Source organism: Cynocephalus volans, chromosome 5 (genome assembly GCF_027409185.1).
Source record: "Cynocephalus volans isolate mCynVol1 chromosome 5, mCynVol1.pri, whole genome shotgun sequence".
Classification (NCBI taxonomy): Eukaryota; Metazoa; Chordata; class Mammalia; order Dermoptera; family Cynocephalidae; genus Cynocephalus; species Cynocephalus volans.
This window is the reverse complement of record NC_084464.1, coordinates 110,355,660-110,368,933: the sequence shown is the minus strand read 5'-3', so window position 1 is coordinate 110,368,933 and position 13,274 is coordinate 110,355,660. Positions and strand designations below refer to the sequence as shown.

Genomic DNA, 13,274 nt, shown 5'->3' with positions numbered 1-13,274 from the left:
TGATGTATAATTTTGTAAACTTATTTTAAAAATATGTGAATACTAATAGGATACTAAGATTTAATAGCAAACTGTGAAAATGGCATGTGAATGACAGAAGTTTGGGAAATACTATCTTTTTTCTAATTTTTATTGAAACATAATTGATTATACTATTTGTGGGGTACAGAGTTCAGTATCAATACCCAGATAGAATATGTGATGATCAAGGGAAATATTATTGTACTCATTTTTGTGCTTAATAAAATATATTGACTGTGTCCTTGCTTTCTTTTTTTGTGGCTTGCTGGTTGTCTTTGTGGATTACTATGTGATTCTGTAATAAAGCAATGCCATCAGGAGCTTCCATTTTCTGCATAGTGTGTGCCCTCGAGGTTGCTCTTTCAGTTGGTGTCTGGTTTTTCCCATTTTTCAGTGTGTCCCCTTGAAGCATTTACTCTCTTTGCACAAATATTGTTATTCCTTAATTGCTCAGAGGAAATCTGAGAGCCAAGATTATTTAATTTGCATTAATTTAGTGCTTTTGGTGAATATTTTGCCCCTTCATTCTTTAGTGTTGTAACAGTTTAAGTTTATTATTTTGTTCTCAGGTTGCTGGCAATCTCATTCTTTTATGATGTGTAGTCACATTTCTAAAAAGTGCAGAATAATAATCTGAGGCCTTCAGTTTTAACTCAGTTACATAATGAAGCTATAGAATATTTTATACTACATAAAATCTCTTAAATAGTTGATGGTCTGTCAGACCAATGAAGAAGTAAAATGATTGTGGGACCCAAAACTTTGAGATCTTATATCTTGCACAAGTATAATTAAACTAAACAAAGGTATATATTTTACTAAATATAAGTTCTGAGTGATTGAATTGAAGCTCCTATTTTATGAATAACTCTAGCAGCCTCAATATAACTAAAGCAACCTTTGGGATGCTGTTATGTAGGTGTTGATCTGCAAAATTTTTTAGAATTTGTTTTGTTTATTCAGGATATTTTATCTTTCCTTACTTGCCCATTATAATAAACCAGATGGGTTATTCCTATTTTTTCATACCAGATTCTAACTTAAAGGAAAGAAAGCCTGGTTGTTTTTGAGGAGTTAGACGATTGAATTTTCTGGTTCATTCATCAGGATACAGTTGAGATTTGGCTTTCAGGTGTAAAACCTATCTTTAAGCCGTTTTATAGCATGTGGGAAGCATATGTGTTACTTTAAAGGTATTTTAATTTTTTAAAAAGCATCTGTTTTCATGTGCTCCTACACACAAGTATGTAACAGCTTTACCCAGCCAACTCATGGTCACTCACATACAATTTAGTAAAAGCATTCTCTAGATCAGGATTTATAATCTGAAGTCCCTGAGATTGTATACGGATATGCATTTTTCGCAGAGTAAAGAGTGTAGATTTGATTAGATTATTTTGAGGGGGGAGCAGCTGGCTGGTAAGGGGATCCAAACCCGTGCCCTTGGTGTTACCAGCAACACGCTCTCCTAAGTGAGCTAACCAGCCAGCCCTTAGATTCTTAATAAGATTTATAATCCTTACCCTCTTCTTCCCCCAGAAAAGTTAAGGGATATAATTATGTTTAGGAATCTACACTCACTGAATTTTTAAATATTATGTTAGCATCATTGGTCTTGTTTAAGGTTGTTATATATAATTATGCTAAAATCACATAGCTTTTAAGTACTTTAGCTCTTAGAAATGGTATTACAATGAAACACTGATAAGTAGCAAAAAATCATTTTTTCTTAAACTGACTTTTAAAAAAGTTGCTGACATCTTTAATTTGGTTGAGTATCCAACATGGTGCCTGACACATAGCAGTTGTAGCAGTCAGTTTAACGAGTCTGTTAATGTAATCATAATCAGGTGTGTGTGTGCAGGTTGCAACATCAAGTATTTCCATGATATGAGCTGCACTTTATTTTGCAAAGTTTTGGGACATCCTCTGGAGAACAGAGCAGTTTGTTGTGCTTGCCGTAATTGGAAAGGCAGAACAGGACAGAGATAATTATTTTGGGGAAAAAGGATCTGATTAGCAGACAGAATATTGAGAGAAACTATAGTTAAAGCTCTGGGTTTGGTGGAGAGTTGTTCAGGAAAAACAGGGCAAAATTGAGAAACATCCTACCCTTAGCAGAAAGGAAATCTTAGCACCACTCCTGTTAACTTGCAACCTCTCTAGTAATGCTTTTCACTGGCTCCTGTATTTTACTGTCGCCTTAGGTCAAATCAGGTGAGTGGGGTTACAGGTAAATAAGGACTGAAGATGTCAAAGTACTTGTTTTCATAAATGAGCAAATTGATGAGTTCAAAAATATTTTCAAATCATTGAAAACTAATGAATGTACTTTTTGCTAATTTGTAAAGATATTTCTAAGCATCCCCCATCTCAGCTTAGAGTTTTGTTGAATAGACGCTATGTTGCCTCTTAAATTCTGGGAAGCAGAAATCTGGCTGACATTAGGTTTTGACATAAATGGAATCTTTTGCCAATTGGTCTGCAATATAATATAATTATATTCTTAATATAATATTAATATATTCTTAATATAATATTCTTCTTAATATAATATTGGTCATTTTTTTGTGTGTGGGTCTGCCTTGTCTTCCTTAACTACACTGTAAAGTTTTTAAAGGAATTGAGAACTTCTTCTAAGGCTTTTTAAAAACATTTACACTGGGACATAGAATAAGACCACTCTGACTCTGTGCTTTGAGCCATTGTTCAGGTCAGGGGCTACATTTATAAATAGGTGTTTAAAAATCACCGTGTCACTTTTGTAATACTTGTGATAGGAGATATTTTCTTAATCCTGCTGGCAGTTAGGAAAAAATTATGATCTCAGCATAATGAAAATGATCTTTTCCACAACAGTGGAGTTTTACAGGTGGTGCTTATTTGTTTCTTTGAGAATGTGGTGCCATTGTTTTGTTGTGAGCTACCATTATGATTTAAATTTATATTTAAAAATGTTGTTAATCATTATTTAAATATAAATTTGCTTATTGAAGACGTCTTGGAAAATATATGAGAGTATAAGGAAAACAGTTAAAATCACCTGTAATCCTCGCTGCCTTCTCAGAAAATGTAGTGGCTTTTAAAGTTTTATCTGGCTTGAACTGGTTAAACTAGAAAACCGATGGGCCAACCAGAAATTTGTATCAAGGCCCAATAGTTAGCATTTTCTGTTACTACATCATTCCTTGCTCCCTCCCCCCCTTATTTATTTATTTTTTGGCTGTTTTCAGCGAGACTTTTCTTGATTCCCTTAATTACTACCTTTTAAGAAATGAGTTTGTTGGTTTATGGAGTTGTCTGTATTTGTATGAGTACTTAATTTTTTAGGTATGGCTTTCTAATTGTGCACCTTTGTTCTTTTGATGCTAGTTTAACTGATGAAGAGTCCCGGAAAAATTGGGAAGAATTTGGAAATCCAGATGGGCCTCAAGGTGTGGTAAATGATGATTAAAAAATATTGGTGCTGTGGTATATATTTTGACAGTGTTAACTAGATTAGGAAAATTACAATCACAGGGAGTTAAACATAGGTAAATTAAGCTATTGTTAATTAATTTTTACTTTAGTTTTTCTTTTCTAAAGAGTAGTTTGAAAGATAGAGCTTATTAGATTGATTCAGAGAGAAGAGTAATAATCACTATCACTAATCATTTCCAGTTAGTAGTTGATAAAAATTTGTTGAAAGAAAATCTATTTTTCTTTACTTCACACATTTTCTCATATGTTCATAGTGTTTATAAACTCAGGACATACCCGATGTATATATCTCGTAAAGGAATTTAGGTTTTCTCAGAAGAAGGAAATTGAGTACTTAGATGGGTTTTTTTTTTTTTTCCTTCTTGAGAAATTTGAAGTTCCTTAACTTTTGTGGAATGGGAGTCCACAAAATAGGTTATTTTAAAAGTTTTTTTTGGGGGGGGATGCAAAATTTTGGGATATAAATAAATTGGAAGTAAAGACTTCAGAAACTGTGATATTCTTCCTTTTTTAGCTACAAGCTTTGGAATTGCCCTGCCAGCTTGGATAGTTGACCAGAAAAATTCAATTTTGGTGAGGACATTTAAATAAGGCACATTATGATGTATTTGACATACTTTTTGTTATATACTGTATATCTTGGCACTATAAAGAGAGCTGTTAGAAAGAACGTACTTGTGTGCTATTTTTAATTTATGTATTGTGAAAACTTTTTACATAATGGAGAAAATAATTGTTTCCATTATTAGGCTGTTGGTTTGGGGCAGTGTGTTCCAATTGTAGTTTTAAAACCTTAAAGTTGTGATTTTTTTTCTTTTGTAAGTAGTTTCAGATTGGGTATTACCTTTGATTTGGGGAACTACTGGTTTTTATGGTATCTGCATTTATCCTAAGGAGTACTCAAACATTTAAATTATCCTTCCTTTCACCTTAACCTAGGCTAAACCAATTTTAATGTATGATAAATTAAATGGTATGTATTCTCTATGGTACTTCAGCAGGCAGTAGGATATTAGACTTCAATCATTGGTAGGTGCTGCAACCCTAAAACATCAGGAATTATATTAATCTATTATTTGGGAGTAGGTGATTCCCATTTTAACATTCTTGAAAGTAATTGTCTAGGAGCTATCTTTGAAGCAATAAAAAGAAAATCCACACACAAAAAAGAAAATCCACACAGTTTGACTGTAATTTGTTTTGAAAATGGCTATTAAGTATTATTTTGTGGTAGATTAAAATTGGTTATCTTCAGGGGTATATAAATGTGTTTATCATGCTTAGGGTTACTAAGATAGAGAAGGGATTGTTAGCTACCAGATTTAGGATCAAGCAGTAGGAGAAAAATCAATAGAAATTACTAGCAAACAACATCACGAAGTGGCCCCTTGATATTTAAGCAAAGGAACTAGGCAGGGAAATTCCCGAGAGGGATTGCCCCAAATCATCCAGAGATGGGGCTGGTTGGGATTCCAAAGAAAGAAGTACTAAATGCCAGGGTGTTCGGTCCAAAGCATTGATTTGGAGTACAAGTGCTGCAGTGTATCCTTGAAATAGACAGTGAGAGAGAAGGGATGTTCTACCTAGGTATGTCTGCAGCAAGTGTGCTGGGTATGAAGTTTATATGAGAGTTTAAGGAATTCAGCTTGGGGCCGAGGCCAGTTTCTTTCAGTACTTTGGGCAACAAGCTAGATATTTTTATCAGTGCCTGAGAATGTTCAATGCCTGGGTTTTGTTTAAAGCCTGCTGGGAAGAACCTGCAGCTGGCTAGATCACAGAGGAATCAACACACTCTGATTTTCAGTCACAACACAGAAAGAAAGCAGGGGGCACTAGGTAACTTCTTATATCATTTATTTCCAAGGCGCTAGCTACTTGCAAGGTGTGGTCATATAAGTTCTTGACTAGAAGAGAAACATTTATAAACTGTTTTGCTGGCATTAGCTATACTGTATCAGTAAATAGCAAATTAAAAGGTAATTTATTATAGTGGATATGAGTGTAGTCTCTAGAGCTGACCTGCCTGGATTCAAATCCTGGCTCCAACACTTATTAGGTAATCTAGGACAAACTGTAACCTATACATGCTACAGATTGCCTATCTACAAAAGAAAAATAATAATGGTACCTTCCTTCTGGAGTTTGAGAATAAGGATTAAACAACGTAATACATGAGAGTTGCTTTTAATAGTGCCTCCCCATTGTAAGCCTCAAAATAAATGTTCCTGGATGTTATAATTTACCTAATGAAGGCCATAATTCTTTTTCTTTTAAATTCTAGGTTTTACTTGTGTATGGGTTGGCATTTATGGTTATCCTTCCAGTTGTTGTGGTAAGTTCCATATCTTTTTATTGACTTTTTTTGGAAAGGGAATTGACATGTTTTGGAATCTCCCTGTAAGGTTTTTTGTTTTGTTTTGTTTTGTTTTTTGGCAACTGGCTGGTACAGAGATCGAACCCTGGACCTTGGTGTTATCAGCACCATGCTCACCACGCCAGCCCACCTATAAGATTTTAATTTATATTAGAATATAATCCATTGATCCTTGAATTTAAGAGTCTTATATTCAGGTATACTTTTTAAGGTCTACCAAAGGTGCCATCACTTGAGAATGTTAATCTCCTCCCAATCCAAAAGTTACACACAGATGAGGTAATACAGATATATTTAGAGTTTAAAATGAAAGTCTTCCTGCACCACCTCCCTCAACTCCATTTCTCTTGGAGAGAGTCACTGCTGAGTGGTGTTTTCTCTTTCAAATCTTTTTCTATGCCTTTATGTGTACATACACTCATACTGTTTTTTAAAACCTCAGTGTGATTTTACTGTATGTATTATTCTGTGACTTTTTTTGCTTAATATTTAATATTAGGTACACAACATACAGAGCAACCTCATTTTTATTTATTTATTTATTTATTATTATTTTTATTTTTTAAAGATGACTGGTAAGGGGATCTCAACCCTTGGCTTGGTGTTGTCAGCACCACGCTCAGCCAGTGAGCCAACCAGCTGTCTCTGTATAGGATCTGAACCCGTGACCTTGGTGTGTTATCAGCACCACACTCTCCAAGGGCTGGCCCCATGAGCAATCTCATTTTTAAAAACAGCTGTATAGCACCATAATATGGAGATACCATAAAGTTTATGATTTTTACCATTTATTATTTTTGTGACTTGGATTTTTTTTTATCCTGGGGTTTCTCTCAATTCCCCTAGTGAGGCTAATAATTAACTTGTTTTACCTTCTTCATGGTATTGTTGTGTGAGGATCCAATCATATGAAATAATGTGAATGAAAGTATCATGTCAGCTGTAAAATTGCTTCTGTATTTATTTATTAAATATTTATTGAAGACATGCTGTGTGTCAGGAACCAACTTGCTGCTTATAACAATGGGTGGTTTTATTCCAATTTTGTCTTGAAACAATTTTTACATGAAATTTAAATGTTTTAATCCTATATATGTAATGACTTAGGTTGGTATTTATGATCCAGGACATATAAATATTTGCTCAATAAAGCATTTGAAATATGTAACAGAGGCATTTGTTCTAAAGCTTAGATATTTTTATTGTTTTGCAAATATATGGAAAATTTGACCATAAACATATTCTGCATCAAACTTAACATTTATTGCAGTTTTCATGCTTTATTTCTTGTTTAATTTTATTTGTGTTTTAGGGCTCTTGGTGGTATCGCTCAATACGCTATAGTGGAGACCAGATTCTAATACGCACAACGCAGATATATACATATTTTGTTTATAAAACCCGAAATATGGATATGAAACGTAAGTGAAATTAAGTAACTGTGATATTAGCCACATTACTTTCTGAGTCATTTATGTGGAGCTGGTATATATGTTCTTTAACTTTGTACTGAAGAAATTCCATTTTACAGTTTTGTGGGTATCAATTCATGTAACTAAAGCTGGAAGAAAATGCTGACACCTTTTATGACATTTCTTACCTGTATTTCCATTGTTCCAAGGAATTTTGTGGTAAAGCTTCATGTGTGCAAATTTTGTAATAATACTAGCTAACATTTTTTGTTGTGTGCCAGGCACTGCTAGGAACTATACATGTATTAACTCATTTAATCTTTGGTATGCCCCCATATATTAAGTGGTGTTTTTAAGTACATTTTATATAGATGAGGAGACTGAGGCACAGAAAAGTTAAGTAATATGTTCAAGGATACGCAGTAGTGACTGATCCAGGATCGAACTTAGGCAATCGGGTTACTGAGACCTAAACCACTATGTTATACTGATTAATCATAGTAGAAATAGAGGTCTTGCATGTGTTGAAAGAAAACTGCCAGAATATTTCATTCCCTGAGTCTTATTTAAAAATTTTTTAAGAAAAAAAAGGTACCATCCTAAAAACTTTTTTGGTCCCATAAAGCTAACTTTGTAAAGTTTATCCCTGGAATATATAGTGTTGCCTTTAGAATGACTGCTCTGTGGAAATCATAAATATTCCTCCATACCTCCTTTAAAAAAAAAAATTATGTTTTAAATTGTCTCATTGGAGAATGCATTTTTGTTTCGAAACTGAAATGGACTTTTATGTATTTTGGATTTGCCAATTTTACTAATTTTCTTGGTAATGAGAAAGAGACTCCCCAGATCATACACACACTCTGTATGAGTAGATCTTATATTTCTGAGTGAGTGAATATTACTTTCCCTTATGCAGACATAGTGTTAATAGAGAACCTTATTCTTTTATAAAAATGTTGTATATTCATAACATTTTAATGAGTCTTTTTCACCTCAGTGGTCTTGATTTCTGTTTCATTTCTGAGGTTGGTATTTAGCCTTATACAATTAAGTCTGTCAGAAAAGCATTGTTTAGCTGGTGGATTTGTTTACATATCCTTGGTTAGTTTAGCTGTCTTAGGAACAGTTGTTTTCATGGAAGCATTTGAGGGTATCAGTAGTAGTACCCTCAGGTACTCAAATATATACTGTGCTCTCTCTGTGTCAGGCACATGTGGAGAAACTGAGGTGCAGAGGGTGAGGTGAAGAATATTGCCATAGGTCTTTTATCTAGGAAGTGACAAAACTCCAGGGTCTATGCACTTAACCTCTATACTGTTCTGCCTTTTGTGATTACATTTTTTGTAATGTAATACATTCCATTTTTTTTTGTAACTTAATACGTTACATTGTAATGTAATACATTATTTGTATATTCTGTTATAAGGTAAGATTGATGACTGTAGTGCCAGTCTTTAAAGAGCTTGTATAGGCTAACAAGAGTAATGTTAATATATGTGGCTATGAATCATGTGTATTTCAACAAATGCTCCAGGGTTTCATAATAAAAATTTCTGGAAATTACAGTGTATTTTAGTTTACTCAAGGCTCTGAGAAGTCATGCAGTGAAGAAACCTTTAACTCTTGTTTAAATCATTATTTCCAACCTTATTTAACCACAGAGCCCCCTTTTCTCACATAACAGTTATTAACATCAGTGGGAGTACTAATGCTGTATAGAAAGTTTCTGTGGAGTACATGCTTAGGTCTAGAAACAGATGCTATTTAAAGTAATTTTAATGCTTCCAGTTTCTTTGGTGCCCTTATTTGGTACACATTTCTATTCACTTGTGATAGGTAATATTGTGCATGTTTTAAAAAGTGAGACATTTCTCTTTTTTGTGTGGGAGAAATTAATGCTTGTCAGTTATGAAGTTCAGATGATTTTTAGCATTATGCTTGATTAGAAAAGTGTCCACTTTAGGATTAATGAAGTATCTCAGGAGAGGAAATTAATTTGTGAGCAAATTTATTTACCTTTGTATTTCTTTTGTTTTCTTAGGTCTCATCATGGTTTTGGCTGGAGCTTCTGAATTTGATCCTCAGTATAATAAAGATGCCACAAGCAGACCAACGGATAATATTCTAATACCGCAGGTTAGGTCAGATTCCCAAATTCCTTGATGAGCAGTTAAGTATTAAAGTTGAATGTTTTTTTTGAGTTTATGTTTTTGAGTAATTATTTTATTTACTCTAGTTAATCAGAGAAATTGGCAGCATTAATTTAAAGAAGAATGAGCCTCCACTTACCTGCCCATATAGCCTGAAGGCCAGAGTTCTTTTACTGTCTCATCTTGCTAGAATGAAAATTCCTGAGACCCTTGAAGAAGGTATTTGTGATTCTGATATCTACAGGGTTTTAATGGGACCAAAACAGCAGATTTAATTAGACCTCATGGTGCAGAGTTTTTGTTGCTGTTCTTTTTTGCTCAATCAAATAATTAATTGCTCAAAGACCTTTTTAAAAGAAATCTGTATGCTACATTATTACTTCACGGATAGTTCGAAGGTCTAAGTCAGATGTTTTGGCAAATGTTAAAATTTAGTATTTCAGGGTGAGAGAGTGCTCTGTATGACAAATGTTTAGTTAATTGCAAATTATGCAAAAGTTCCTAATGACTGTTTTTTGAAGGACTTTGTAAGCTTTTGAGGGGAGAAAAATGGACTTCACAACAGATATCTCAACCACCAACCCCCCACTCCCATCGTCTACCACCCCTCTGCAACAGTGCTTACCAGTAGTGTCTGTTTTATCTTGAAGCCATGGATTGGGACAACAGTGTTTCCACGGATGTCATTAATTTCAGTGTCATCTCTTCTTCACCTGAGTTACTTCAATTGAAGTTTGAAAAGAAGGTTATTATCCTTAGGAAATAGATGTTCTTTCTGAGTAAACTCTTACCATCTCCTTCCCACACACCTCCTTTAAGCCAATGATGCAATTAAATGCTTCTGAAAACAAGGCTACTTGATGCTCAGTAATTGGATTTGTGCTTATGATTGAATGAAGGAGCACTGTTTAGCCATTGTCATTAGAGTTGCTTTGAAATATTAAGTTAACCAGTAATTCTCTTGCTAATATTCTGTACAGATATATAACCATCTCCATTTTTACCAGTAAGAAACAGGGAACAAATTTTTTTAGGTTGAGTACCAAACACGGTGGGTGGTCTTAGTAGTTAAATATGATACGCCGTATAAAAGAGTCTGTCTCTGTCTCTCTGTCACTCTTATTGTCCTCCTTTTCCTCCTCTTTCTCTCATCTCTTTACCCGTTTTTAGTTGACAATTACTCTCTTAGTCTTTGTATTTATCCATAATTATACCTATAGAAACTTAAGTGCACAAGAAGAAAAATTTTAAAGTTCCTAAATATAGCAAGATTAAAATTTAAGATTAAGACTGTTTCACACACACACGCACGCACGCACGCACGCACGCACGCACAAAAGAGGGAGTTGATTTATTAAGCCTAATACCATAATATGAAAAATTTGCCTTTGAATCATCTAATCTAAGCTGGGTTTTTTGGGTTTTTTTTTGTCGATATACATTGTGGCTGATTATTGTTGCCCATCACCAAAACCTCTTTCCCTCCTCCCTCCCCCCTACCCCCACCCCCCACCGATGTCCCTTCTGTTTGCTTGTGTATCAACTTCAAGTAATTGTGGTTGTTATATCTTCTCCCCCCTCCCCCCGGTTTTTTTTTTTGTGTGTGTGTGTTGTGTGTGTGTGAATTTATATATTAATTTTTAACTCCCACCAATAAGTGAGAACATGTGGTATTTCTCTTTCTGTGCCTGACTTGTTTCACTTAATATAATTCTCTAAGCTGGGTTTTTTGGACTGATTTTTGACATAGTGATGCTGAGGAGAAACTCTTATGTTTAGCTTATAAAATTGTGAGGTCATGTGAAATATTTGTCAGACAACTTAAATTTAATATTAGTCTTTGACTACAGGTGATAAAGATGCTTTAACTATAAATTAGAATGATTTGTTTCAGGTTTTTGATTGTTTTGCAGATCAGCAATTTATGTTGAAAAAATGCCCTGCCCTGCTTCAAGAAATGGTTAATGTAATCTGCCAACTAATAATAATGGCCCGGAGCCGTGAAGGTGAGGAGGAAATGTAATTAATTTTGTTGTACTTTTTCTTGCAAGCATATGCAGATTACACTTCGTAGCTTTAAGATTTATGGATACTTACTGTAATTTTGTCTGCCAGTTCAATCAGCTTTCTCAGTTCTGCTCATGGTTTTTCTCATTTCTTTCCTGTATTTTCTATTACATAAGTCTTTATCACAACTCACTGTGTTCTTGAATTTAATTTTTTTCATTGTTTTATTGTTAGATTTTCAAAGATTTAAAATTTTCTTTATTAATATTTTTGGAGATGGTTTATTCTGCATTTTAACAGTGAGTTTGAAATAATTTTTTAACTGATGTAATTATGATTCACCTGACATGTAATGTTTTTTCTTGACATGTTGTCAGTATGTTTGCAATATTGGTAATGTCTGATAATTTACTTGTTATTGGAGGTGCTGCAAAGAATTTTTTTATTAAATAAATGTACATTTGACCAACATTGTATATTTTTAGTGTCTTATCCAGTAACTTCTAAAGGAAAGCCAACACCATGACCTTAAGAATTGAGGCATTAAGGATGTTAGTGTGAATTTTGTTTTTGTGATGAATTGTATTCTCCTGAATATGTAGAAAGTCCAGCCCTGTTGTTTCTTTTTTTCCTATTCTTTCTAAGAAAGGGAGTTTCGTGCTCCAACTTTGGCATCCTTAGAAAACTGCATGAAGCTTTCCCAGATGGCTGTTCAAGGCCTTCAGCAGTTCAAGTCTCCCCTTTTGCAGCTCCCTCACATTGAAGAGGACAATCTTAGAAGGGTTTCTAATCATAAAAAGGTAATTATTTGCTACTTTAAACTCAGTTTCAGCAGCTTGTCATTTCACTTAACAGTAACATGAATAAAAAGTTTTCTAGAAATGATTACTATGAATTTCTCAGATTTAGAATGTCTTAAACATTCTAAAACTCTCAAGTGGTTTGGTGGACATTTTCTTAATTAGTCAGCTGTTTTATAATATTCTACTACTGTAAGTAATTTTGCTACCTTCTTGGGAGTCAGTGCATTTTAGCAGTTAACACTTTTTTCCCTATGTTACCAAAAATGAATGTACCAAGTGATTATGCACTGTGTACTTCCAGTCATTTTATTCTTGGCTTAAAAGTTGGGCAATGGTTTATTGGTTGAACAAGAAAAAAAGCATTAAAAAAAAATCAAATAAAGACAATTCTTATTAAGAAAATGTAATTATAGTAAAGACATGTTAATGAATCTTGAGGTATAGCAAAAATATGTATAAATGAAAAACTTGAGGAAATATAAGAAACTGAATGAAATTGTAATTCTTGTAGGAGATTTTAAACATTATTTTGTAAACAACTGAAGTGAGCAGAAGATAGATGTTGGATTTCATAGTGTATTAAGGTAGAATTAATAAATGTATATTAGAAATTTGAGTTCTCTGTCCTTTCAAGCAATTGTGTTACCCTTATAAATTTGATCATAAGTTGTTATAATTAAAAATCACAGGATCTAAAAGCAAGAATTTCACATGCCTTATAATCTGATCCCTGTCTGTGAAAGTAAAAATTAAATAATAGCATCAAACACTTGGAAATTAACACTCTCCTAATAACCATTTAGCCAAGGTGGATATTACTGCAGTAATGGCTATATTTAGAAAACAAAGAGAACATTGCATAGTAAACCTTGAGGGGGCCGCTGTACTTGGAGGTTTATTTCAGGTTTATTATTAAAGATTTTTATTTAATTGAAAGTACGCTGAGGACACCAATTGACATTAGTTCTTACTTGGGTCAAGATTCTGTATGAATGTTATTATATTCTTTTCCTATAACTGTATT

At 33.7% G+C, this 13,274-nt stretch overlaps 1 protein-coding gene across 1 annotated transcript in view; it reads left to right on the top strand.

Moving 5' to 3' along the window:
• The window catches only part of SEC63 (SEC63 homolog, protein translocation regulator), a 65,856-nt gene that overhangs the window by 31,731 nt on the left and 20,851 nt on the right, over positions 1–13,274 (top strand). Inside the window, exons 5-12 of the mRNA XM_063097690.1 lie at positions 3,394–3,455; positions 4,016–4,074; positions 5,783–5,833; positions 7,188–7,296; positions 9,332–9,426; positions 9,527–9,659; positions 11,354–11,446; positions 12,093–12,247. Coding sequence (XP_062953760.1) covers positions 3,394–3,455; positions 4,016–4,074; positions 5,783–5,833; positions 7,188–7,296; positions 9,332–9,426; positions 9,527–9,659; positions 11,354–11,446; positions 12,093–12,247 — 757 coding nt within the window. The remainder of the gene's footprint in view (positions 1–3,393; positions 3,456–4,015; positions 4,075–5,782; positions 5,834–7,187; positions 7,297–9,331; positions 9,427–9,526; positions 9,660–11,353; positions 11,447–12,092; positions 12,248–13,274) is intronic.